Genomic DNA, 26,754 nt, shown 5'->3' with positions numbered 1-26,754 from the left:
CCAACGAAGACTTAATACCAAATTTCAATCATTTTTGGGCGATAATGAGGCTAAAACCTTCAAATACCGAAAATCGGGAGGTACCGTTCTATGGGGGCTATATGAAGGCGTGGACATATACCGATAAATTTCATGTGGACAGTTTTATACCCCAAATGAAGACAAAATACCAAATTTCAACAGTTTCGGTGGAATATTGATGTCACAAACTTCAAAATACCGGAAATCCGAAGATACCATTCTATGGGGGCTATATGAAGGCGTGGACCTATAACGACAAATTTCATATGGAAATTTTATACTCCCAACAGAGACTAAATACCAAATATCAACCATTTCGGTGGGATATTGAGGCTAAAACATTCAAAATACGGAAAATCGGGAGTTATCGTTCTATTGGGGGCTATATAAAGACGTGGACCTATACTAACAAATTTCAGGTGGAAACCCCTAAAAAAGACTAAATGCCAAATTTCAGCCATATTGAGACCACAACCTTTAAAATACCCGAAATCGGGAGGTACCGTTCCATGGGGGCTATATGAAGACCTATACCGACACAATTCAGGTGGAAAGTTTTATATCCCCAACGAAGACTTAATACCAAATTTCAATTATTTTTGGGCGATAATGAGGCTAAAACCTTCAAATACCGAAAATCGGAAGGTACCGTTCTATGGGGTCCATATGAAGGCGTGAACCTATACCAACAAATTTCTGGGGGAATGTTGTATACACCCCCGTGAAGACTAAGTACCAAATTACAACCGTTCTATGTGGGCTATATCAAAACGTGGACCGATATAGCCCATTTGCAATATGAAACATCCTAGGAGTAATAGAAACTTCTATACCAAATTACAAAGCTTTATCTTAAAAATTTTGATTTCAACAGACGGACGGACATGGTTATATCGACTTAGAATCAGAGCTCCGATTTACTCGTGAGTGAAATTTTGGGGTGAGGTGGTAATTTTTTTTTTTTTGGTGCAATTTTTTTTTTGGTTGTTGTTGGGCATGTTTATTAGGGGTTGGGATAAGTTTTTGTTTGGTGGTGGGGAGGGGGCTAGTAACCCCCTCAAATTTGCTCTAATTCGAGAAGAATTTCACTCGCGAGTGGAATTCGAGCGAGTATTCGGAGCTCTGCTTAGACTACATACTTTATAGGGTCTCCGATGAATATTTCGATGTGTTACAAACGGAATGACAAATTTTGTTATACCCTCCATATTATGGTGGAGGGTATATAAAAAGGCATGGTCGGGCCTTTAGGTCCCAAATAACGATTTAGGGTGGGAGACATTCGCAGGATTTAAAAAAATGGCGATTTTAAAAAATCGGGGCTTGGAGCGATTCCCCGCCACCTCCGAAATTAAACAACATATATAGCCTATTTCCACCAAGGACCATCCCTGAACATTATCTGAAAATTACATGAAAATCGGTTCAGTAGTTTCAGAGATATAACATATTTAAAAAAGGTTTGGTCGGACTTTGGTTCGGGTCTTTAAGTCCTAAATAAGTACCTAGGGTCGGAGATTCAACCACCATTGCCTCGCAAATTAATTTTCTCACCAATAGTTCGTCAGTTTTGCTAAAATAGCGTTTTTAACAAATAGGACATAGAGAAGGTTCCCCGCCCCCTCCGAAATCCAAGAAAATATATAACCTATTTTCACCACGGGTCCTCCCTGTACATTCTCTGAAATTTTCAGGAGATCGGTTCGGTAGTTTTGGATATATAACATATTTAAAAAGTGGGCGTGCTAAAATAGCATTTTTAAAAAAGTAGGGCATAGGGGAGGAACCCCGCCCACTCCGAAATTTAACAAAATATGTAGCCTATTTTCACCACGATTCAGCCGTTTTTAAGTCTATACGGAACATAAAAACATACACACATTGTCTTTTATATATAAGAAGATAATTCATTTTAACCCAATTCCGAATAAATTTGTTGTATTTTTCTGTTTTTTTATTTTTATTTTTTTCACGCTAGCAATCTCAACATATCCTAAAAAATGTATCTGCCGCCTACTAACAGTTCTGTATTGTAGCGCTAATGCATCTTTAACACGTATACCAAATATAAGTGATGAAGTAAGTATCGATATTTAACTTGAAACTATCCAAAGCAGAAGATCTTTAATGCTTCAAGACCTCTGAAGGATACCTTAAAGTCCGATAAGACAATAATAAAGCCAATTATGCACCGAAAACCCTATAAAGGTCGATTCTGCAAAGGTCTTCATCAGACAAAATACCTTCTCAATATCTTCCCTGGATAAAATAGATTCAACAGGAAGAAGGTATTGGGTAGAATAGCTGTTAAAGCTTGTCAATAGATGAAAGTCCTCCAAAAACCTTTCTATGCGTGGATTATTTGCTGTCTTTAAAAATTATGAAGTATTCGAAGATCTTCTATTCACGGAGGGCCTTAAGAAGATCCGCAGGCTTTAGAAATCTTGTATAGAATTCTTACACCTCCTTCGTCACGCGGTATTATCCATCGCCCCTTATTTGATACCATCAGCATTGTCAACCGAGCCTATTCTAAGGTTTTCCTCGAATATCGCCGACAAAGTACGAGTAAAATAGACGTGAGGTTTGTCTGTAGCTTCGGTAAAGCATTGATTCTGCGATTGACATGTTCCCAGCTCGTAACAACATTCAAGCTCTTAGCTTTAAGCGCATTTCAAGCCCTTAGAAATCTCCTTCGCACAGCTCCTTGTAAACTCCCTGCTTTTATCGCACTTCAAGCTATTAATAAGCTCGTTGAGCATAACACGCTCCACGATCTCAACTAGCTCCAAGCGCATAGCCAGCTCGTCGCTTTTAGCCTGCACCCGATTACTTCAATGCCGAGCAACCCACCCGATTACCTACGATTCGACAATACTCGAATACTTCAGAACCAATCCACACAATGGACTAAGTTTGAAAATTTGAGAGCCCTCCCTGACAAAGTCAGTGAACCCGATCACCATCGAACCTACAGTAACCACCCGAACACTTTGTGCACAACTATCGGACAGACTATATTAACTCGATCATCGCTGAGTCGCCTATATCAATCCGATCACTTTTGAGTTGGCAGCAGCTACCGATTACCAAGAAGAACCCTTTAAAAGTCTTCTCAATGCAGAAAACATTCGAAAGTTGGTCCTGGAACAGAACAGAAGCCCATCTTGAAAATACCTTCAAGCCCTTCTGCCTCTAGAATACCTTGGGATGATCTGCGGTGGACTTTTAAAGACTTTTTAAAGACGTTCGGCGGTAGTGAAGATCTTCTGACCCTAGAAGAACCCTTCAAAAGTCTTCTCAATGCAGAAAACATTCGAAAGTTCGACTCTGTTCCAGGACAGAAGCCCATCTTGAAAATACCTTGATGCCCTTCTGCCTCTAGAATGCCTTGGGATGATCCGCGGTGGACTTTTAAAGACTTTTTAAAGACGTTCGGCGGTAGTGAAGATCTTCTGCCCCTAGAAGAACCCTTTACCGATTACCAAGAAGAACGCTATAAGAGTCTTCTCGATTCAGAAAACATTCGGAAGTTGGACTCTGTCACAGGACAGAAGCCCATCTTGAAAATACCTTCATCCCCTTTTGGTCCCGCGGTGGACTTTAAAATACTTTTTAAAGACGTTCAGCGGTAGTGAGAATCTTCTGCCCTAGAAGACATTTGGAAAGCTTTCTGCCCAGGGAAACCTTTGGTTTTCGAAGGATATTGTGACCCTAGAAGGCCTTTGGAATATATTCTGTGGCTAGAAGACATTTGGAAGGATGATCTTCTGTCCTAGAAGACCTTCGAAAGGTCTTCTGATGCTAGAAGCTCGGAGGAATGTCTTTTATCGCTAGAAGACTTTAGGAAGGTCTTCTGCCACTGGAAAACCTAAGGAAAATTGTCTGTCGCTAGAAGACCTATGGAAGGTCCTCTAGATCTTTGAAAGGCCTTCTTTTGCTTGAACACCTTGGGAAGATCTTTTGTCTCTTGAAGCCCTGTGGAAAGTCTTCTGTTTTTGGAAGACCATAAGAAGGCCTTCTTTCGCTTGAAGACCTGTGGAAGGTCTGCTCCCGTTATAAACCTAAGGAAAGGCTTCTGTCGCTAGAATACCTTTTAGAGTACTTCTGTTCCTAGAAGACCTTTGGGAAATTGTCTGCCTCCAGTAGACCTTTCTTAGGTCTTCTGTCAGTCTTCAGGAAGGTTTTCCCTAGAAGACCTTAGGACGGTCTTCTGTAACGGGAAGACCTTTTGAAGGAATTAAGTCCCTAAAAGATCTTAGGAAGGTGTTCTGCCTTAAGAAGACCCTAGGAAGATCTTCTGACTCTAGAAGACCTTAGGAAGGTCTTCTGCGTCTAGAAGGCCTTTGAAAGGTCATCTGCCGCTAAAAGACCTTTGTAAGATCAACTGTCTGTAGAAGACTTTTAAAAGGTCTTCTTACACTTGGAGACCTTAGGAAGGTCTTATGTTGCTAGAAGACCTTTTAGAGTACTTCTGTTCCTAGAAGATTTTTGGAAGTTCATATGTCCTTTATGACCTTATGAAGTTCGTCTGTCCCTGGAAGACATTACGAACGTTTTTTGGCCCTAGAAGACCTCTGGAAGGTTATCTGTAGACCTTTCATAGGACTTCTACCCCTAGAAGACCTTAGGAACTTCATCTGTCCCTAGAAGACCTTCGATCTGTCTTCTGTAGATAAAAGACCTTAAGTTCATTTATCCTTAGGAACTTGACTTTTGAAGACCCTAGAAAGGTCTTCTATCGTTAGAAGACCTTTGGAGGGTATTCTATCCCCAGAAGGCCATCGAAATAGCTTCAGTACCTAGAAGACTTTTGAAAGGTTTACTACCCTGAGAAGAACTTTGGAAGGTCTTCTGTCACGGGAGGCCTTTGTAAGGTCTTCACTTTGCAATGTCTTCTGTGACTGGAAGACATTCAGAGGGGCCTATGTAACGAAAGACACTATGAAACCTCTACTGTGCCTTAATGGTCTCGGAAGATTGTCTGCTGAAGGGTCATCTGGCCCTTGGAACGTCCTTTATTTGTTTCGAAGTATTCTGTCTTTAAAAGAATTTAAAAGGTATTTAGTCCATAGCAGGGCAGTGGGACGCCTGCTATCCATAGTATATATTTGGAAGATATGCTGTCCAAAAATGACTCTGTCTTGTTATTCTATTGAGGTCATCTTTATAGACGAGCTGAAGGTCGTCTTTAGCTGAAGGTAGTCTTTATAGACGAGCTGAAGGTCGTCTTTAGCTGAAGGTAGTCTTTATAGACGAGCTGAAGGTCGTCTTTAGCTGAAGGTAGTCTTTATAGACGAGCTTATATAGACGACCGTGGAATGTTCTTTGCTCGTCAATAAAGACGACCTTCAGCTCGTCTATAAAGACACCTTTCGGCTTGTCTATAAAGACGACCTCCAGACACGTCTATGAAGACACCTTTCGGCTTGTCTATAAAGACGACCTCCAGACACGTCTATAAAGACGACCTTCAGACACGTCTATAAAGACGACCTTCAGCTCGTCTAATAAAGACGACCTTCAGCTGGTCTATAAAGACGATCTTCAGACACGTCTATAAAGACGACCTTCAGCTCGTCTATAAAGTCGACCTCCAGCTAGGCAATAAAGAGGAACTTCAGCTCGCCTACAAAAATTCGTTTTACCTCGTCCATGAAGACCCCCTTAAGCTCATCTATAAAAACCCCCTTAAGCTCATCTATAAAGGCTCTTTTAACTCTTCTATAAAAACCCCTTTAGCTCGTCTATAAAGATACCCCCGTCAGCTCTTCTTTACAAGTTATTTCTTGTCACTCGAAGATCTTCTGCCTGCATCCATTCTATAGAACCTCCGATCCTAGTCTCTTTATTTCCTCTCTTTCCAGGTCACAACCTTAATTATAGTCAATAACAATATAACATTACATACAAGTGCATTTGTTGCAAATACAAATTTACAAACATTGTAAGTACAATAAAGGAGGTTTGATGTTAAAAACAAAATTCAAAATTATTTTCAATTCCCTTGTTTTTACCCCACAGAAAACTAAAGTACAATAATATACAAACGTTGCCGGTGGGTACCTTTGAAAATCTCACCAATTTGGAAAGACTTGATATACGCTACAATAGAATAAGTTCAATACCGGAGGGAGTTTTTCGTGGTCTCACATCGCTACAGTGGTTATTTTTAAGTTCAAATCAATTGAAAATTTTGCCGATACGAGAGTTATCGACGGACTTGCCATCGCTGGAATGGTTGGCGTTAAGCGATAATCAACTGACATTGGAGGGTGAAGAATTCCCAAGGATGCCGGTACTCTATGAATTGTGAGTATGTTGTTTCTTGAAGAGAAATAGAGGGAGAGAGAGAGAGAGGAAAAATGTGCAGTTTGCCTTTGTTAATAAAAAACCTATTTTCCATAATTCACTTGAAATTTATTTTTCTTTTTCTTCTGTTTCGATTTCGCCCACTCTCTTTAATATTTATTTTCTATTTTTCTTCGTATGCTGAATTTATATTTTTATGTAATTATCATAAAACAATAACGCTACTACTGCTGTCCAATGTTGACTGACTGGCTGCATGTGCCTTGAAAGATTCCTGGATTTCAATAGAATTGCATACATTGGCGAAGGAACTTTTACCCAATTGGATAATTTGCATTTATTGTGAGTATTGCCACGGATTCTTAAAGTGGTATGATAGTAAAATACAGAGTAACACTAGATGGGGTCGAAAATTTGATGAATTCATCACAAAAAAAGTAAAAACTCCCCCCAAAATAATCCCTTTTCTTTGTTAATCAAAACTGGTAGGAATTTTTATGGAAGACCAATTGGTCTTCTTAAAGAAGGCCATTTTGTCTTCTCATAGAAGGCCTATTGTTCTTTATAGGAGGCCACTTGGTCTTCCTATAGAAGGCCACATGGTTTTCTCATAGAAGGCTACTTGGTCTGCTATAGAAGGCCACTTGGTTTGCTATAGAAGGCCACTTGGTCTGCTATAGAAGGCCACTGTGTCTTCTCATAGAAGGCCACTTAGTCTTCCCTAAGAAGCGACTTGGTCTGCTATAGAAGGCCACTTGGTCTTCTCATAGAAGGCCACTTGGTCTGCTATAGAGGGCCACTTGGTCTGCTATAGAAGGCCACTTGGTCCTCTTATAGAAGGCCACTTGGTCTTCTTATAGAAGACCACATGGTCCTCTTATAGAAGGCCATTTGTTCTTCTCATAGAAGGCCACATGGTCCTCTTAAAGAAGGCCACATGGTCTTCTCATAGAAGGCCACTTGTTCTTGTCATAGAAGGCCACTTGGTCTTCTTATAGAAGGCCACTTAGTCTTCTTATAGAAGGCCACTTGGTCTTCTTATAGAAGGTCACTTGGCCTTCTTATAGAAGGCCACTTGGTCTTCTTATAGAAGGCCACTTGGTCTTCTTATAGAAGGCCACTTGGTCTTCTTATAGAAGGCCACTTGGTCTTCTTATAGAAGGCCACTTGTTCTTCTTATAGAAGGCCACTTGGTCTTCTTAAAGAAGGCCACTTGCTCTTCTTAAAGAAGGCCACTTAGTCTTCTTATAGAAGGCCACTTGGTCTTCTTATAGAAGGCCACTTGGTCTTCTTATAGAAGGCCACTTGGTCTTCTTATAGAAGGCCACTTGGTCTGTTATACAAGGCCACTTGGTCTTCTCATAGAAGGCCACTTGGTCTGTTATAGAAGTCCACTTGGTCTGCTATAGAAGGCGACTTGGTCTGCTATAGAAGGCCACTTGGTCTTCTCATAGAAGGCCACTTGGTCTTCTCATAGAAGGCCACTTGGTCTTCTTAAAGAAGGCCACTTGCTCTTCTTAAAGAAGGCCACTTAGTCTTCTTATAGAAGGCCACTTGGTCTTCTTATAGAAGGCCACTTGGTCTTCTTATAGAAGTCCACTTGGTCTGCTATAGAAGGCCACTTGGTCTTCTTATAGAAGGCCACTTGTTCTTCTTATAGAAGGCCACTTGGTCTTCTTAAAGAAGGCCACTTGCTCTTCTTAAAGAAGGCCACTTAGTCTTCTTATAGAAGGCCACTTGGTCTTCTTATAGAAGGCCACTTGGTCTTCTTATAGAAGGCCACTTGGTCTGTTATACAAGGCCACTTGGTCTTCTCATAGAAGGCCACTTGGTCTGTTATAGAAGTCCACTTGGTCTGCTATAGAAGGCCACTTGGTCTGCTATAGAAGGCCACTTGGTCTTCTCGTAGAAGGCCACTTGGTCTGCTATACAAGGCCACTTGGTCTTCTCATAGAAGGCCACTTGGTCTGCTATACAAGGTCACTTGGTCTTCTCATAAAAGGCTACTTCGTTTTCTCATAGAAGGCCAATTGGTCTGCTATAGAAGGCCACTTAATCTTTTCATAGAAGGCCACTTGGTCTTCTCATAGAACGCCACTTGGTTTCTTATTGATGGCCACTTGGTCCTCTTATAGAAGGCCACTTGGTCTTCTTATAGAAGACCACATGGTCCTCTTATAGAAGGCCACTTGGTCTTCTCATAGAAGGCCACTTGGTCTGCTATACAAGGTCACTTGGTCTTCTCATAAAAGGCTACTTCGTTTTCTCATAGAAGGCCAATTGGTCTGCTATAGAAGGCCACTTAATCTTTTCATAGAAGGCCACTTGGTCTTCTCATAGAACGCCACTTGGTTTCTTATTGATGGCCACTTGGTCCTCTTATAGAAGGCCACTTGGTCTTCTTATAGAAGACCACATGGTCCTCTTATAGAAGGCCATTTGTTCTTCTCATAGAAGGCCACATGGTCCTCTTAAAGAAGGCCACTTGGTCTTCTCATAGAAGGCCACTTGTTCTTGTCATAGAAGGCCACTTGGTCTTCTTATAGAAGGCCACTTGGTCTTCTTATAGAAGGCCACTTGGTCTTCTTATAGAAGGCCACTTGGTCTTCTTATAGAAGGCCACTTGGCCTTCTTATAGAAGGCCACTTGGTTTCTTATTGATGGCCACTTGGTCCTCTTATAGAAGGCCACTTGGTCTTCTTATAGAAGACCACATGGTCCTCTTATAGAAGGCCATTTGTTCTTCTCATAGAAGGCCACATGGTCCTCTTAAAGAAGGCCACTTGGTCTTCTCATAGAAGGCCACTTGTTCTTGTCATAGAAGGCCACTTGGTCTTCTTATAGAAGGCCACTTGGTCTTCTTATAGAAGGCCACTTGGTCTTCTTATAGAAGGCCACTTGGTCTTCTTATAGAAGGTCACTTGGCCTTCTTATAGAAGGCCACTTGGTCTTCTTATAGAAGGCCACTTGGTCTTCTTATAGAAGTCCACTTGGTCTGCTATAGAAGGCCACTTGGTCTTCTTATAGAAGGCCACTTGGTCTTCTTATAGAAGGCCACTTGTTCTTCTTATAGAAGGCCACTTGGTCTTCTTAAAGAAGGCCACTTGCTCTTCTTAAAGAAGGCCACTTAGTCTTCTTATAGAAGGCCACTTGGTCTTCTTATAGAAGGCCACTTGGTCTTCTTATAGAAGGCCACTTGGTCTGTTATACAAGGCCACTTGGTCTTCTCATAGAAGGCCACTTGGTCTGTTATAGAAGTCCACTTGGTCTGCTATAGAAGGCCACTTCGTCTGTTATAGAAGTCCACTTGGTCTGCTATAGAAGGCCACTTGGTCTTCTCGTAGAAGGCCACTTGGTCTGCTATACAAGGCCACTTGGTCTTCTCATAGAAGGCCACTTGGTCTGCTATACAAGGTCACTTGGTCTTCTCATAAAAGGCTACTTCGTTTTCTCATAGAAGGCCAATTGGTCTGATATAGAAGGCCACTTAATCTTTTCATAGAAGGCCACTTGGTCTTCTCATAGAACGCCACTTGGTTTCTTATTGATGGCCACTTGGTCCTCTTATAGAAGGCCACTTGGTCTTCTTATAGAAGACCACATGGTCCTCTTATAGAAGGCCATTTGTTCTTCTCATAGAAGGCCACATGGTCCTCTTAAAGAAGGCCACTTGGTCTTCTCATAGAAGGCCACTTGTTCTTGTCATAGAAGGCCACTTGGTCTTCTTATAGAAGGCCACTTGGTCTTCTTATAGAAGGCCACTTGGTCTTCTTATAGAAGGCCACTTGGTCTTCTTATAGAAGGTCACTTGGCCTTCTTATAGAAGGCCACTTGGTCTTCTTATAGAAGGCCACTTGGTCTTCTTATAGAAGGCCACTTGGTCTTCTTATAGAAGGCCACTTGGTCTTCTTATAGAAGGCCACTTGGTCTTCTTATAGAAGGCCACTTGGTCTTCTTAAAGAAGGCCACTTGCTCTTCTTAAAGAAGGCCACTTAGTCTTCTTATAGAAGGCCACTTGGTCTTCTTATAGAAGGCCACTTGGTCTTCTTATAGAAGGCCACTTGGTCTTCTATAGAAGGCCACTTGGTCTGTTATACAAGGCCACTTGGTCTTCTCATAGAAGGCCACTTGGTCTGCTATAGAAGGCCACTTGGTCTGCTATAGAAGGCCACTTGGTCTTCTCATAGAAGGCCACTTGGTCTTCTCATAGAAGGCCACTTGGTCTGCTATACAAGGCCACTTGGTCTTCTCATAGAAGGCCACTTGGTCTGCTATACAAGGTCACTTGGTCTTCTCATAAAAGGCTACTTCGTCTTCTCATAGAAGGCCAATTGGTCTGCTATAGAATTCTATAGAAGGCCGCCACTTGGTCTTCTCATAGAAGGCTACTTCGTCTTCTCATAGAAGGCCAATTGGTCTGCTATAGAATTCTATAGAAGGCCACGTGGTCAGCTCATAGAAGGCCACTTGGTCTGCTATAGAAGGCCACTTAATCTTTTCATAGAAGGCAACTTGGTCTTCTCATAAAAGGTCACTTGGTCCTCTTATAGAAGGCCACTTGGTCTGCTATAGAAGGCCACTTGGTCTTCTCATTGAAGGCCACTTGGTCTGCTATACAAGGCCACTTGGTCTTCTCATAGAAGGTCACTTGGTCTGCTATAGAAGGTCACTTGGTCTTCTCATAGAAGGCCACTTGGTCTGCTATAGTAGGCCACTTGGTTTGGTATAGAAGGCCACTTGGTCTACAATAGAAGGCCGGTTGGTCTGCTATAGAAGGCCACGTGGTCTTCTCATAGAAGGCCACTTGGTCTTCTCATAGTAGGCAACTTGGTCTTCTCATAGGCCACTTGGTCTTCTCATAGGCCACTTGGTCTGCTATAGAAGGCCACATTATTCTTCTCATAGAACGCCACTTGGTCTTCTCATAGAAGGCTACTTAGCCTGGTATAGAAGGCCAGTTGGTCTTCTCATAGAAGGCCACTTGGTCTGCTATTGAAGGCCACTGGTCTGCTATAGAAGGCCACTTGTTCTCTTCATAGAAGGCCACTTGGTCTGCTATAGAATGCCGCTTGGTCTTCTCATAGAAGGCCACTTGGTGTTCTCATAGACCACTTGGTCTTCTCATAGAAGGTCAGATGGTCTGTATAGAAGGCCACCTGGTCTTCTCATAGGCCACTTGGTCTGCTATAGAAAGCCACTTGGTCCTCTTATAGAAAGCCACTTGGTGTGCTATATAAGGTCACTTGGTCTTATCATAGCAAGTGACTTGGTCTCATCATAGAAGGCCACTTGGTCTTCTCATAGAAGGCCACTTGGTCTTCTTATTGAAGGCCACTTGGTCTTCTTATAGAAGGCCACTTGTTCTTCTTATAGAAGGCCACTTGGTCTTCTTATAGAAGGCCACTTGGTCATCTCATAGAAGGCCACTTGGTCTTCTCATAGTCTTTTCATAGTAGGCCACTTGTTCTTCTCATAGAAGGCCACATGGTTTGCTATAGAAGGCCACTTGATGTTCTCATAGAAGGCCACTTGGTCTGCTATACAAGGCCATTGGTCTGCTATAGAAGGCCACTTGGTCTGCTATAGAAGGCCACTTCGTCTGCTATAGAAGGCCACGTGGTCTTCTCATAGAAGGCCACTTGGTCTGCTATAGAAAGTACCACTTGGTATTCTTATAGACAGGTGACACACAAACATTCAAAATAATAATTTATGACACTTTAAGTCAATGATACGTAAAAGTGATTTCTAGTGACTGCCAATCAGTGAAGAGGAGAACTTATAATTTTGTTGTATGTACGTGGAGTAGAAGACAAACCAAGTTAACGCAAAACAGATACGAGTTTTTTTAGAATCAATAATCTTCACAAACATATTGACTAGCATTGCCTCCAAAAAGTAGAACGAAAAAATAATGAACCAATTTATTTATTTTTTTTAACGCCACGAATTTACACAGCTCTTATGAGAGTAGAAGAGAGGGAGGGGAAAGAGAGAGAAAGATGATAATTTATGTTTTGCAATTTACATAAAATATCGTCATTTTATTACTGTCATAGGACACTTTGTCAAGGAGGTTGGAGAGTAAGAGAGAAAGGGAGAGTACTCTAATGATAAAGACAATCTGTAAAATGTCAATACAGTTTATAATGTCTAGCATTTTTTATTAATTAGAATTTAGTTTTAAATAAAATTTTAAGACTGCTTGTACTTATTTTTAAATCCTTAAATACTGATTTTTCTTTTGTTTTTGTTCTTTTAATTTTTTTGTTTTATTTCTTTTCCAGAGATTTAAATGGAAATATTATAACGCACATCCATCCAAAAGCATTTTGGGGTTTAAGGAATATTCGTGATATGTAAGTATGAGCATACATGCGTTTGTATGTATGTTTTTTATTATCTATGCATTTCCATTAGATTTTGGTTACATTTTGTTTTCATAGGTATCAGAAGCGCGAATGAATGATTTGAAATTAAAAGAAGTTTAGACGTCCTTAAATTAAAAAAAAAAAATTAAGTTAGGATATCGCACCAGAAGTGGCGGTGGGGAATTAGCATTCCTATTGCACTAGCTTGGTTCTAATGACCCGTACATGGAAAGTATAGGGGTAGCAGTCAGGTGTGGAATTGCCGAGGTAGAGTTTGCTGAACATATACATACCGCCGATAAATGGTTGTACTCCAGGTTATAGATCTAACATTTGTCCGCTTTTGGAAGGTCATAACAGTCTGGTCTTGGGAAACTTTAATGCTCATTATGTCCTTACCTGCTCTGACAAATGTCGTCACCTGGCAACCAATCGTTTCTCTTGCGCAAGACGATATCCCCATTATTGTCTCCATTAGCAGACCGCCCGATTTCATCATCTCTGAACAACACCACACATTTAGCATTCATGGGAAAGCTAATTGGCCTAGTTTCAGACAGTTCACTAATCACAGCTTACGAGACAATGATTAAGTCACTCTCGTACCCTGAAAAGAAGAGGATAGGACCTCAGTCACGTTTGGCGACGTTACACTGACTGATTCGAAGAGGTAAGCAAGTTATTTCAATCGATAGTTTGTCGAGCATCTAGACAGTGACAGGGCGAAGAGAAGAGTACTCCGTAGCATTAGATCTCTTCCTACCGAAGATGAACCATCTCAATTTACAATAGATGATGTTGAGAATGTCATCAGGAACGTTAAATCATCCAATGCGTTGGGCCCTAATGGAATTACCATGGTAATGCTGAAACAACTGGATGTGCCGGGAGTCGAGTATCTCACTATAGTTCTCAACTTGTCGCTATCCACCCACATCGCTCCCGAAGTCTGAAAAACGGGCAGGGTGGTACCGGTACTTAAGTCAGGCAAGAATGCCAGCAAAGGTGAATCATGCAAACCGATTCGCCCTTTGTCGCCCATAGCAAAGACCCTTGAGGCTTTAATCCTCAGCAGCGTCTGAAAGAGCTATCCAGTTTGAAGTTTGAAACGTTGAATAATCAATTATATGAGTGGACGCCAGTCGTACGTGGAATTCAGGAACAAGAAGTCCAAGCCCAGTACAGTGTAAGAGGGAGTTCCCCAAGGTGGGTTGATATCTCAAGAACTTTTTAGCCTGCACCTCTCCCCAAAAGATTGCTTTCAGCTCGCCTATAAAGACTCCCTCCTGCTCATCTAGGAAGACCCCCTTCCGCTTGTATGTAAGGACTACCTCCTGCTCGTCTAGAAAGACTCGTCAGTAAAAACTCTCTCATGTTTGTAGATAAAGAGTCCTTGAAAAGACTCATTCTTGTTCATCAATAAAAACTCCATCCTGCTGTTCTATAAAGACTGCATCCTGCTCACCTACAAAGACTATTTTCAGCTCGCCTTCAAAGACTCCTCCTGCTAGTCTATAAAGACTTCTTTCTGCTTGCTTAAAAGCCACCTATCTAAATAAAGTCTACCTTTCAATATGAACATCTTTCTCCCTCTCTTCGTCTTCCTTTCTAAATATTCTCTTTACATGTATGAGGTCTCTCTTCGAATAACTCACTTAAATTGGTTGTTTTGACGTCTCTTTAATAAAATATTAACATCATAAAAATTATAATCGTGGATTTTTTAAAAACTTTTTCAAGGCTCGTGGATTTTTTCAAAAATTATTTCAAGGCTCGTAGATTTTTTTAAAATTATTTCAAGGCTCTTTGAATTTTTTAAAAATTGCTTCAAGGCTCGTGGACATTTTTTTTAAATTACTTCAAGGTTATTGGATCTCGTTGAATTCTTTAAAAATTACTTCAAGGCTCGTTGATTTTTTTAAATTACTTCAAGGCTATAGGATTTTTTTTTAATATTTTTAAAAATTATTTCAAGGCTCGCTGATTTTTTAAAAATTTTTTCAAGGCTCGTGGATTTTTGTTAAAAATTATTTCAAGGCTCGTTGAATTTTTTAAACATTACTTCAAGGCTCGTGGATTTTTTAAAAATTATTTCAAGGCTCGTGGATTTTTAAGTATTTATTCAAGGCTCGTGGGTTTTTTTAAAAATTGTTTCAAGTCTCGTGATTTTTTTTTTAAAAAAAACTTCAAGGCTCGAGAATATTTTTAAAAATTATTTCAAGGCTCGTTGTATTTTTTAAACATTACTTCAAGGCTCGTGGATTTTTTTAAAAATTGTTTTAAGGCTCCTGGATTTTTGTAAAAATTACTTCAATGCTCGTAGATTTCTTTTAATTATTTCAAGGCTAGTGGATTTTTTAAAAATTATTTCAAGGCTCGTCAATATTTTTAAAAATTATTTCAAGGCTCGTGGATATTTTTAAAAATTATTTCAAGGCTCGTGGATTTTTTTAAAAATAATGCGAAGGCTCGTGGTTTTTTTTTTAATTCGTTCAAGGCTCGTTGTATTTTTTAAAAATTATTTCAAGGCTCGTGGATATTTTTAAAAATCATTTCAAGGCTCGTGGATTTTTTTAAAAAGTTTTTCAAGGCTCGTGGGTTTTTTAAAAATTGTTTCAAGGCTCGTGGATTTTTTTAAAAATTGTTTCAAGGCTCGTGAATTTTTTTAAAAATTTTTTGTTGATTTCTTCGACCTTTCTATTTGATAATAAAAGACAAGTTTTTTGAGCTTGAGGTCTGTTTTGTTGTTGTTTTTATTTTCTTTCCAATATTTCGCAATTCACTGAATTGCTTCCTCAGGGAAATTCTACAAACATAAATTGATATTTAAAATTAGTTTCACAGCATAGTTTTCGATTTAAATTATTTGAATTGTTTGAATTATTGAACAAAAAAACAAAACAATACCAACAAAGAATATAACACAGAAATAGGCTTACAAGTAAATTGAGTGTCAAATTAACTTAAAACTATGATAGACTTCACCATCATCGTCGAATGTAAATATTGCACTGAGTTTACTTATTGCACTTCTTCTTCTGTGTTAGGTGACGGTAACAGAACGCTGCATTGTCGGTGTCACTCTTGAAGTTTATTCTCTTCGTTGTTGGTAGGTTGTTTATATGAAGCATTTCTAACATCATTCTCCTATTATAGTTGTTTTCTGTTTGGAGAATTTTAACTTTGTCAAAGTTAGGCAAGTGGTTGTTTCTCTTGCAATGTTCTGCCAATGCTGTTTTTTGTATTGTATTTTGATTCCTCAGTTTGATGTCGGATTTGTGTGAAGATATTCGTGTTCTTAATTTATTTTTGGTGGTGCCAACATACATTTTTCCACATTCTTCGTTGCTATTGCCATCACATTCAATTTTATATATTAGATTATGTTTATCCATATGATAACATAGCCCAGAAAACCGACAATACCCTCAAAAAGTTATTTACAAATACGAAGAACAAAATAGATCATATGGATAAACATAATCTAATATATAAAATTGAATGTGATGGCAATAGCAACGAAGAATGTGGAAAAATGTATGTTGGCACCACCAAAAATAAATTAAGAACACGAATATCTTCACACAAATCCGACATCAAACTGAGGAATCAAAATACAATACAAAAAACAGCATTGGCAGAACATTGCAAGAGAAACAACCACTTGCCTAACTTTGACAAAGTTAAAATTCTCCAAACAGAAAACAACTATAATAGGAGAATGATGTTAGAAATGCTTCATATAAACAACCTACCAACAACGAAGAGAATAAACTTCAAGAGTGACACCGACAATGCAGCGTTCTGTTACCGTCACCTAACACAGAAGAAGAAGTGCAATAAGTAAACTCAGTGCAATATTTACATTCGACGATGATGGTGAAGTCTATCATAGTTTTAAGTTAATTTGACACTCAATTTACTTGTAAGCCTATTTCTGTGTTATATTCTTTGTTGGTATTGTTTTGTTTTTTTTGTTCAATAATTCAAACAATTCAAATAATTTAAATCGAAAACTATGCTGTGAAACTAATTTTAAATATCAATTTATGTTTGTAGAATTTCCCTGAGGAAGCAATTCAGTGAATTGCGAAATATTGGAAAGAAAATAAAAACAACAACAAAACAGACCTCAAGCTCAAAAAACTTGTCTTTTTTTTTTAAAAAGTTTTTCAAGGCTCGTGGATTTTTTTTAAATTACTTCAAGGTTAGTGGATTTTTTTTTTTAAATTATTTCAAGGCTCGTGGATTTTTTAAAAATTATTTCAAGACTCGTGGATTTTTTTAAAAATTATTTCAATGCTCGTGTATATTTTTAAAAATCATTTCAAGGCTCGTGGATTTTTTAAAAATTGTTTCAAGGCTCGTGGATTTTTTTAAAAAGTTTTTCAAAGCTCGTGGATTTTTTTAAAAATTGTTTCAAGGCTCGTTAATCTTTTTTAAATTACTTCAAGGTTAGTGGATTTTTTTTAAATTATTTCAAGGCTCGTGGATTTTTTAAACATTTTTTCAAGGCTCGTGAATAATTTTAAAAATTATTTCAAGGCTCGTGGATTTTTTAACAATTATTTCAAGGCTTGTAGATATTTTTAAAAATTATATCAAGGCTCGTGGATTTTTTTAAAAATTATTTCAAGGCTAGTGAATTTTTTTAAAAATTATTTCAAGGCTCGTGGATATTTTTAAAAATTATATCAAGGCTCGTGGATTTTTTAAAAATTATTTCGAGGCTCGTGGATTTTTTTAAAAATTATTTCAGGGCTCGTGGATTTTTTTAAAAATTAGTTCAGGGCTCGTGGATTTTTTTAAAAATTAGTTCAGGGCTCGTGGATTTTTTTAAAAATTAGTTCAGGGCTCGTGGATTTTTTTAAAAAAATATTTCAAGGCTTGTAAATATTTTTAAAAATTATTTGAAGGCCCGTGGATTTTTTTTAATTATTTCAAGGCTCGTGGATTTTTTAAAAATTATTTCAAGGCACGTGGTTTGTTTAAAAATTATTTCAAGGCTCGTGGTTTTTTTTTTAAATTACTTCAAGGCTAGTGGATTTTTTTAAATTATTTCAAGGCTCGTGGATTTTTTCAAAAATTATATCAAGGATCGTGGATTTTTTTAAAAATTATTTCAAGGCTCGTGGATTTTTTTAAAAATTGTTTCAAGGCTCGTGGATTTTTTTCAAAATTATTTCCAGTCTCGTGAGTTTTTTAAAAATTCTTTCAAGGCTCGTGAATATTTAAAAAAAATATTTCAAAGGCTCGTGATTTTTTTTTAAATTATTTCAAGGCTCGTGAATATTTTTAAAAATTATTTCAAGGCTCGTGGATTTTTTAAAAAATTCATTCAAGGCTCGTGTTTTTTTTATAAATTGTTTCAGGGCTCGTGGCTTTTTTTTTAATTATTTCAAGGCTCGTGAATATTTTTAAAAATTATTTCAAGGCTCGTGGATTTTTTAAAAAATTCATTCAAGGCTCGTGTTTTTTTTATAAATTGTTTCAGGGCTCGTGGCTTTTTTTTAATTATTTCAAGGCACGTGGATTTTTTTAAAAATTGTTTTAAGGCTCGTGGATTTTTTTAAATTATTTCAAGGCTCGTGGATTTTTTTAAATTATTTCAAGGCTCGTGTATTTTTTTTAAAAATTATTTCAAGGCTCGTGGATTTTTTTAAAAATTCTTTCAAGGCTCGTGGACATTTTTAAATTATTTCAAGGCTCGTGGATATTTTTAAATTATTTCAAGGCTCGTGCATTTTTTTTTAAATTATTTCAAGACTCGTGAATATTTGTAAAAACTATTTCAAGGCTCGTGTTTTTTTTTCATTATTTCAAGACTCGTGAATATTTTTAAAAACTATTTTAAGGTTCGTGGATTTTTTTAATTATGCAAGGCTCGTAAATATTTTTAAAAATTATTTCCAGGGTTATTTCCTGGGTTTTTTTAAAAATTATTTTTTTTTTTTTTTTTTTTTTTTCATTTCATTTATTTAAGCATTTCTAAATCAATTGTGGCCCCAGCGCCTAATGGCTTTGTAGGGGCAAAGAAAAAATTTGACAACCAAAATAAATTAACATTATATGTTTCTAACACAATTTACAATCATACGATGAAATGAATTTACATTAGAAGTGTATCTAGTTTGCTTAGTAAATATTGCTTCAATTTAGTTTTAAAATTTGATATGGTTCTTATGTTTTTTATTTCCGATGGCAATTTATTGAATTCATTTGGTCCAGCATAGCCAATTTTTTGTTTTGTTACTTCAAAACGGCATCTCTCTGTCTGCAGGAGTCGACACTGTCGAGTGTTTCTTGTGGACCTCTCTATGTTTTCATGAAATTCAATCGATGTGGGGTGAGTGTTTGATATGGATTTATAATATGATATGGATTTAGTGGCTCGTGATTTTTTTTAAAAAATATTTCAAGGCTCGTGGATTTTTTAAAAATTGTTTTAAGGCTCGTGGTTTTTTTAAAAAATATTTCAAGGCTCGTGGATTTTTTAAAAATTGTTTCGAGGCTCGTTGATTTTTTTTTTAAATTACTTCAAGGCTAGTGGATTTTTTTAAAAATTATTTCAAGGCTCGTGGATTTTTTTAAAAATTATTTCAAGGCTCGTGGATTTTTTTAAAAATTATTTCAAGGCTCGTGGATTTTTTTAAAAATGATTTCAAGGCTTGTGAATTTGTCAACAAATTGTTTCACCTATCTAAATAAAGTCTGCCTTTCAATATGAACATCTTTCTCCCTCTCTTCGTCTTCCTTTATAAATATTCTCTTTACATGTATGAGGTCTCTCTTCGAATAACTCACTTAAATTGGTTGTTTTGACGTCTCTTTAATGAAATATTAACAGGATAAAAATAATAATTAAAATATATAAACGCGTCTATGTGGGTTTGTTTTTAACTTTTGGTCCACTTAGAAAATGTCAATTGTCTTATTTATTGTTATTATAGGCTGACCTTGTTAGCCAAAACGAAACTAAGGACAGAAAACATTAACAAGTACTTGACTATGTAATGGATATTAAGTGGCCGGCAATAAAAGAAATCATAATTTAGAGGGGTCATAGATTACATTTTATTAGAAATTGACCTCTTCGTGTCCAAATTTATTTTGACATCTGTTTGTTGATATTGAGAAAATTAGGACATCCAAAAATTTATTTTTTTTTCGCAATTGATTTATTTTCAATTTGAGCTGATTTAGAGATATAAAAGAGCTAAAGGCAAGATTAATGGTCAATGTGATAAAACAATATGGCGTATGGGGACATAAACACATACATATGTACATATGTATGTGTGAACCATATATACGTGTCCAGCCAAAGTGCTGTTATTATTGTTTGTTATCACTCGTACACTTTTGCGCCTAAATGAGGACCATAACAGAACATAAATTAAGTCATGGCTGTTATGGCTGGAAACTTTTTGAAAGATGTGTTTCGAATTCCATTATTATGTGTATGTATTTGTCCTTTTTATTACAACAAAATAACCATATAACTCAATTGTTACTTCTTATTTTCTGTTGACTTTCCAAAATTCACATCCATAAATCGAACTCCTTAAATCACAAATCAGCAGCTATTAAATCGTTGTTTATTTTCAAGCATTTTTATACATCCAGACAGACTTATTGATGGATAGTACACAAATAAACTAAAGTCATAATTCACACATACACTCACACTCAAGCATAAAGTGCAATTACATTCTCACACATAAAAAATCGAAGAAAAGATTTTCCAAAGAATTCCAAAAAATCAACACAATCAGTCGTTTCTTCTTAGTCTTGGCCATAACAATTTCTATTGTCCCTTTTAACGTTGGAATTACTTTGTCGTCCTTTCGTCATCATCAAGACGAACAATAATAATTCGCAATCTTTATTGGCATTCCTTTTCATTCCTTTTGTGGATTCTTGTAGGGGAATCTCCAAACATGGGCTTTGAGATTCATGTTGTTGTGTTGCTTATCATGTTTGTTGCACTTACATAAATGCATTTTATGACACTAACATGCATTAATACTATGTTCGGGGCGATGTATTTGTGTGCGTATGTGTTTAAAGTGGTTGCATTTTTATAGCTTTGCATTGTAAAGATTGTTCCTTTTGTTCATGGCATGGTTGTTGTTTCCTCTTATCTGTGTTACAATACACTGTATTTAGAGTAGGTCTTAATGGTGGATCACATGTCCAGACTAGAATAATTTGGTACATTATGCTTGGCTATATAACTGGCTGTTTGATTGTTGCATATGAGTAGCAAGTGGTATCATCTTGCTGGACGTATTTTTTTATATTTTGAATTAACATTGAAAGGAAAAGGGGACGACTTGAATTTTGTCGTTAAACACGAGTTGAAGGACTCTTCAGAAACGAGCTGAGAGGAGGGTTTATTGACGAGCTGAAGGAAGTCTTTATAGACGAGCAAGAGGCAGTATTTATAGCCGAGCTGAAGATAGTCTTTATAGACGAGCAGGAGGAATTCTTTATAAATGAGCATGGGGAGATTTATATACGAGCTGAAGAGATTCTCTATAGACGAGCTGAAGGGAATCTCCATAGACGAACAGAAGAGTGCTTTATAGAATAGCGAGACAGAGAGAGAGAGAGCATTTATAAACAAGCAGAAAGCGATCCTTATAGACGAGCAGAAGGGAGTCTTTATAGACATGCAGGAGGCTGTCTTTATACACGAGGAGGTTGTCTTTATAGACGAGCTTAAGGGAGTCTTTATAGACGATCAGGAGGAAGACTTTGTAGACCTGAGGAGTGTCTTTACAGCTCTATTGAGTCAAAATAAATACGCAATGGAAATTCAAACGTATTGCTTTATTCAGTAATACAGACACAATGAATATGAAAATTATTTTCAATAAAATAAAATAAAAATTTCAAAGACTATTTGATTAAATAATGCTGTTGAACTACAGTATGTAAAACTCCAAGAGTACTTGGTTAAATAATAATGTTGAATTACAGTATTTATAAATTAGGTTTTCTCAACATGCCTCCTCAGCAGATTATTTATTCAATTGTATGTAATGCCCATATTGGTAAAACACAAAATAGGTTTCGGTTTTGGTACAGGTTTTGTAAGAGCATCCGCAATCATTTCTTTTGTTGGTAAGTAGCACAACTTTACAATTCCATTTTGCACTGCGTCCTTTATGAAATGATACTTGTAGTGTATATGTTTCGTTCTAGAATGGTGAGCACCAAAGTCGGCCATTTTCTGTGCGCTTTGTGAATCAGTATTTATTGTAATTGGTTTTTCATTAGAAAGTCCGAACTCAGTAAGCAGGTAATTTAAATAAGAAGCTTCTTTAGCTGATTCGGTAAGAGCTACATATTCAGCTTCAGCGCTAGAAGTTGCCACCACTTTCTGTTTTTTAGATTCCCAAAGCGATCACTACCCCTGCAAGAATAAAACAGTATCCGGATTGAGATTTTCTATCATTGACATCTTGAGCCCAATTTGCATCACAAAATCCTTCGAGAGGTGCCGAAGTTTTCTTGTACGATATAGCGGCATCTCTTGTAGTGCTAAGATATCTTAATACTTGCAAAGCTGCATTATAGTGTTGTTTCCTCGGATCTGTTGAAAATTGTGATAACATATTAACAGCACACGAAATATCTGGTCTATTATGTAGTGATATGTATAATAAATATCCAAATAACTCTTGGTACTACTTTTCGTCGACTTTTTTTTTCACCTGCAATTTTTGGCTCTTTTTCCAACTTCATATTTGCTACCATGGGAGTCTTGGCAGGCTTACAACTCTCTAATTCATATTTTGATACTAATTTCTTTATATATCCCGATTGTGGTATTGAAATTTCATTTTTCTTTACGTTGACTTCTAGACCAATACAATGTTTTGGAATACCCATATCTCGAATATCGAATTTTGACTGAAGTGTCCTCACAAATTTTTCAGTCAATGCCTTGTTATTGCATGCAATGACTATGTCGTATACATATAGTGCAACAATCGTGAGATTTTTTCAATTATTAAAGTAATAAATGCACTGATCATACATTGACTGATGTAAACCGAACTCCAAAATTGCCGCATCAATGCATTTAAACCACTACCGCCCAGATTGTTTGAGGCCATATATGGATTTTTGCAATTTACATACCTTATGTTTTGTTGCCTCCTGAACAAACATCTCTGGTTGCTCCATCTAGACTTCTTCGACTAATGTTCCATTTAAAAATGCACTTGATACATCTAGTTGCCTTAGTTGAAGATTATGCTCCACTGAAAGAGCATAAATCAAACGTAGTGAACTTTGTCTTACGACCGGTGCAAACGTGTCTACGTAATCAATACCCATCACTTGAAAATAGCCTTTGGCAACAAATCTCGCTTTACGTTTTTCGACTGTCCCATCAGGTTTAATTTTCGATTTGACCATTTGGAACCAACAGCTTTTCTTCCTTATGGTAGGTCTGTCAGAATCCACGTTTTGTTCTTCATCAAGGATTCATATTCATCTTTGATAGCTCTACCCCACTCATCGGCATAGTTTGATGACAATGCTTCTTTAATTGATCTTGGGTCCATCCTTTTTATACCCTCCACCATAGGATGGGGGTATACTAAGTTTGGCACTACGTTTGTAACTACTCCAAATAATCATTGTAGACCCCACAAAGTATATATATTCTTGATCAGCGTGCAATTCTACATCGATATAGCCATGTCCGTCCGTCTGTGGAAATCACTCTAGCGTCCGAACGGATTGACGTAGGTTGATGAAATTTTGGGAAAATCTATATATATAAAAGAGTAGTGAGGTGAGTGACTGACTGACTGATTCATCAGCGCCCAGGGTACGAAAAGTACTAAATAGTACTAAATTTAGTGCAATTTGGATTTGTGTGAATGGATAGATCTGGAATCCTGAAATTTGAAATTAGGGTAATTTGTGGAGAGTAACAAAGAAAGGTTTTTGGAAATTCGAACTATAAGTGAACGAATAGTACTAAATGGTACTAAATTTAGTACAATTTGGATTTGGGTGAACGGATAGAGCTGGAATACAGGCATTTGGAATGAGGGTCACTGATGAAGAGTAATAATGAAAGGTTTATGGAAATTCGAACGGTAAGGGTACGAAAAGTACTAAATGGTACTAAATTTAGTACAATTTTGATTTGGGTGAACGGATTGAGCTGGAATACAGACATTTGGAATGAGGGTCACTGATGAAGAGTAACAATGAAAGGTTTTTGTAAATTCGAACTATAAAGGTACGAAAAGTACTAAATTTAGTACAATTTGGATTTGGGTGAACGGATAGAGCTGGAATACAGGCATTTGGAATGAGGGTCACTGATGAAGAGTAATAATGAAAGGTTTATGGAAATTCGAACTGTGAGGGTACGAAAAGTACTAAATGGTACTAAATTTAGTACAATTTTGATTTGGGTGAACGGATTGAGCTGGAATACAGACATTTGGAATGAGGGTCACTGATGAAGAGTAACAATGAAAGGTTTTTGTAAATTCGAACTATAAAGGTACGAAAAGTACTAAATGGTACTAAATTTAGTACAATTCGGATTTGGGTGAACGGATAGAGCTGGAATCCTGAAATTTGGAATGAGGATCACTGATGAAGAGTAAAAAAGAAAGGTTTTTGGAAATTCGAATTACAAGGCTACGAAAAGTACTAAATGGTACTAAATTTAGTACAATTTTGATTTGGGTGAACGGATTGAACTGGAATACAGACATTTGGAATGAGGGTCACTGATGAAGAGTAAGAAAGATGTACCAAAGGTCGAAAAGTCATAAATGGTAGTGAGTTTAGTATGATTTGAATTTGAAGAGCTGGAATCCTGAAATTTGGAATTAAGATTACTGTTGGAATATAGAATTGAGATATGGAGGTAGCTTTGGAAAATCGTACTAATGTGCACGAATTAGTACTAAATTCGCTATAATTTGTATTTGCGTGAACAGATTATTGTTGGAGTGTAGGATTGAGGTAGTTTTGGAAATACACTACATTGGCTATAATTTGGGTTTAGGTGAACGGATAGAGCTGAGATATGAAAGTACATTTTGGAAAATCGTGTACGAAAAGTGCTAAATGGTACAAAATTTGGTACCTTTTGGTATTTGCTATATGGTATAGAATTTTGTACAATTTGTGATTTTGTAAAGGGTAGAACTGGAATTTTGAAATTCGGTATTAGATTAGCAATTGGTGTTTATAGTGGAGGTAGGGAGGAGGTTTTGAAAATTCGTACTTATTTATACAAAAACTACTAAATAGTCCTCAAATGGGTTTCAGGGGAACTGGCAAACTGAATTGGGGTTAGGATATATGTTGAATATAAGGAAGTAATTTTTGAAACGTTTACCTATGTGTAGGAAAAGTTGGGTAACATGTTGATACCAAAACCATTTTAAATAGTTAAGGTACTAAATTTGGTGTTGGGTGTAGGAACAAAGCTGGGATTATATAATTTAAAAATACGCTTTGTACAAAAAATACGAAATTGAAAAATATTTGTTATGAAGATCGCTCTAAAGTTTGAGACAAAGTTCTGAGTTTGAAAAATTGTACTGAATATTTCCCCATTGATTTGATGTTAACGCCAAGGAGTTTCTAAATAATATACTGAAATTAAGTAGTCAAACGTGAAGAATCTTTTCAAAAAATGTTTTTTGTCCTGACCGCTTTGGTATGTAAATTTGAAAACGTGGTCCAATCCGACAATTTTGTTAACTAGAAGGTATGTATTTACCCCTGATATTAAAAAAATCCTAAATTGAAATGCCTTCAAAAAATTTTCCGTTATATACTGTTGACATACCGGTGCACATTAAGTAAAATTTTTTGTAAAGAAGTTTTCTAACCTTTCATGCCACAAATTCCGAATTTCGGTTGGAAAATGTGCAGAAGATCTTCAAAATACTCTAAATCTTCAAAATATCTCTTCTAATAAACGTGGATTGAAGTGGAGATTTTTTAAATTAAACTTCTATATCCTCTGAGTATTCAAGGTCCAAATTTAAAGAAAATTGGACGATATACATTCGTTCTTCTTTAAAAATACACTAATTCGAGAGATACCTTTATATGGGGATATACGAAAACGTGGCCGAAAATTTAACGGAACTATTCGGGTTCTGGGCGAAACCGCTAAAGCTAGAACCTTGAATTGTGAATGTGTGTGATTTTTGTTGTGAAATTCGTTTGGAAATACGTACTGGAAAAGAATGCTGTGTTAGTGAAGGGGTAAAACCAGGAGTCAAATCTGAAATTTGCAATATGATACGTAGTTTTGGAAATTCGAAATAAAAAATATGGTAGCTGTGTAGGGATGCGATACGGCAATTTTTTTTTTTTAAATTCTGACTACAATCGAAAAAATATTGGTAATAAAAATAGGTCTTGGTACAACAGAATCTCCAGTATTCACCATTCCCGTATTAAATATTGTTTATATATATTTCGTTTCCTTTCCGCATACGAAGTAGCGGGCATTTACTAGTATGTTATATTTACGTAGGACTTTTGGTATTGAAAGCGGGCTATGTAGGTCCACGCTTTCGTATAGCCCCCATACAAAATGACGCGTGACGCGTCGTCGTTTTAAGGAATGTTTAAGATATTTGGCCCATTTTACCACCGAATTGGTTGTAATTTGGTACTTTGTGTCTCCAGAGGCCAAAAAATATTCCTACCAAAGTTGGGTTATATAGGTCCACGTTTTGGTATAGCCCCCATATAAGGCCCCATATAAAGTACGCGTCATTTTAATATATTTTGAATGTATTAGACCCATTTGACCACAGAATTGGTTGTAATTTGGTATTTTGTGTCTTCAGAGGCCACAAAGTTGGGTTATATAGGTCCACGTTTTGGTATAGCCCCCACATAAGGCCCCTTATAAAGTACGCGTCATTTTAATATATTTTGAATGTATTAGACCCATTTGACCAAAGAATCGGTTGTAACTTTGTATTTTGTGTTTCCAGAGGCTAAGAAACATTTCTACCATAAAATGTTTATATAG

The 26,754-nt window shown here is 37.0% G+C and overlaps 1 protein-coding gene across 1 annotated transcript in view; it reads left to right on the top strand.

Moving 5' to 3' along the window:
* Positions 1–26,754, top strand: part of Lgr3 (Leucine-rich repeat-containing G protein-coupled receptor 3) — a 104,705-nt gene that overhangs the window by 20,593 nt on the left and 57,358 nt on the right. The window contains exons 3-8 of the mRNA XM_073975930.1: positions 924–948; positions 2,000–2,100; positions 5,889–5,968; positions 6,046–6,333; positions 6,604–6,675; positions 12,621–12,692. Coding sequence (XP_073832031.1) covers positions 924–948; positions 2,000–2,100; positions 5,889–5,968; positions 6,046–6,333; positions 6,604–6,675; positions 12,621–12,692 — 638 coding nt within the window. The remainder of the gene's footprint in view (positions 1–923; positions 949–1,999; positions 2,101–5,888; positions 5,969–6,045; positions 6,334–6,603; positions 6,676–12,620; positions 12,693–26,754) is intronic.

The sequence above is a fragment of the Musca autumnalis genome, unplaced genomic scaffold (genome assembly GCF_047663935.1).
Source record: "Musca autumnalis isolate F117 unplaced genomic scaffold, ASM4766393v1 scaffold_1, whole genome shotgun sequence".
NCBI classification, from domain to species: Eukaryota; Metazoa; Arthropoda; class Insecta; order Diptera; family Muscidae; genus Musca; species Musca autumnalis.
This window is presented reverse-complemented; position numbering and strand designations above follow the sequence as displayed.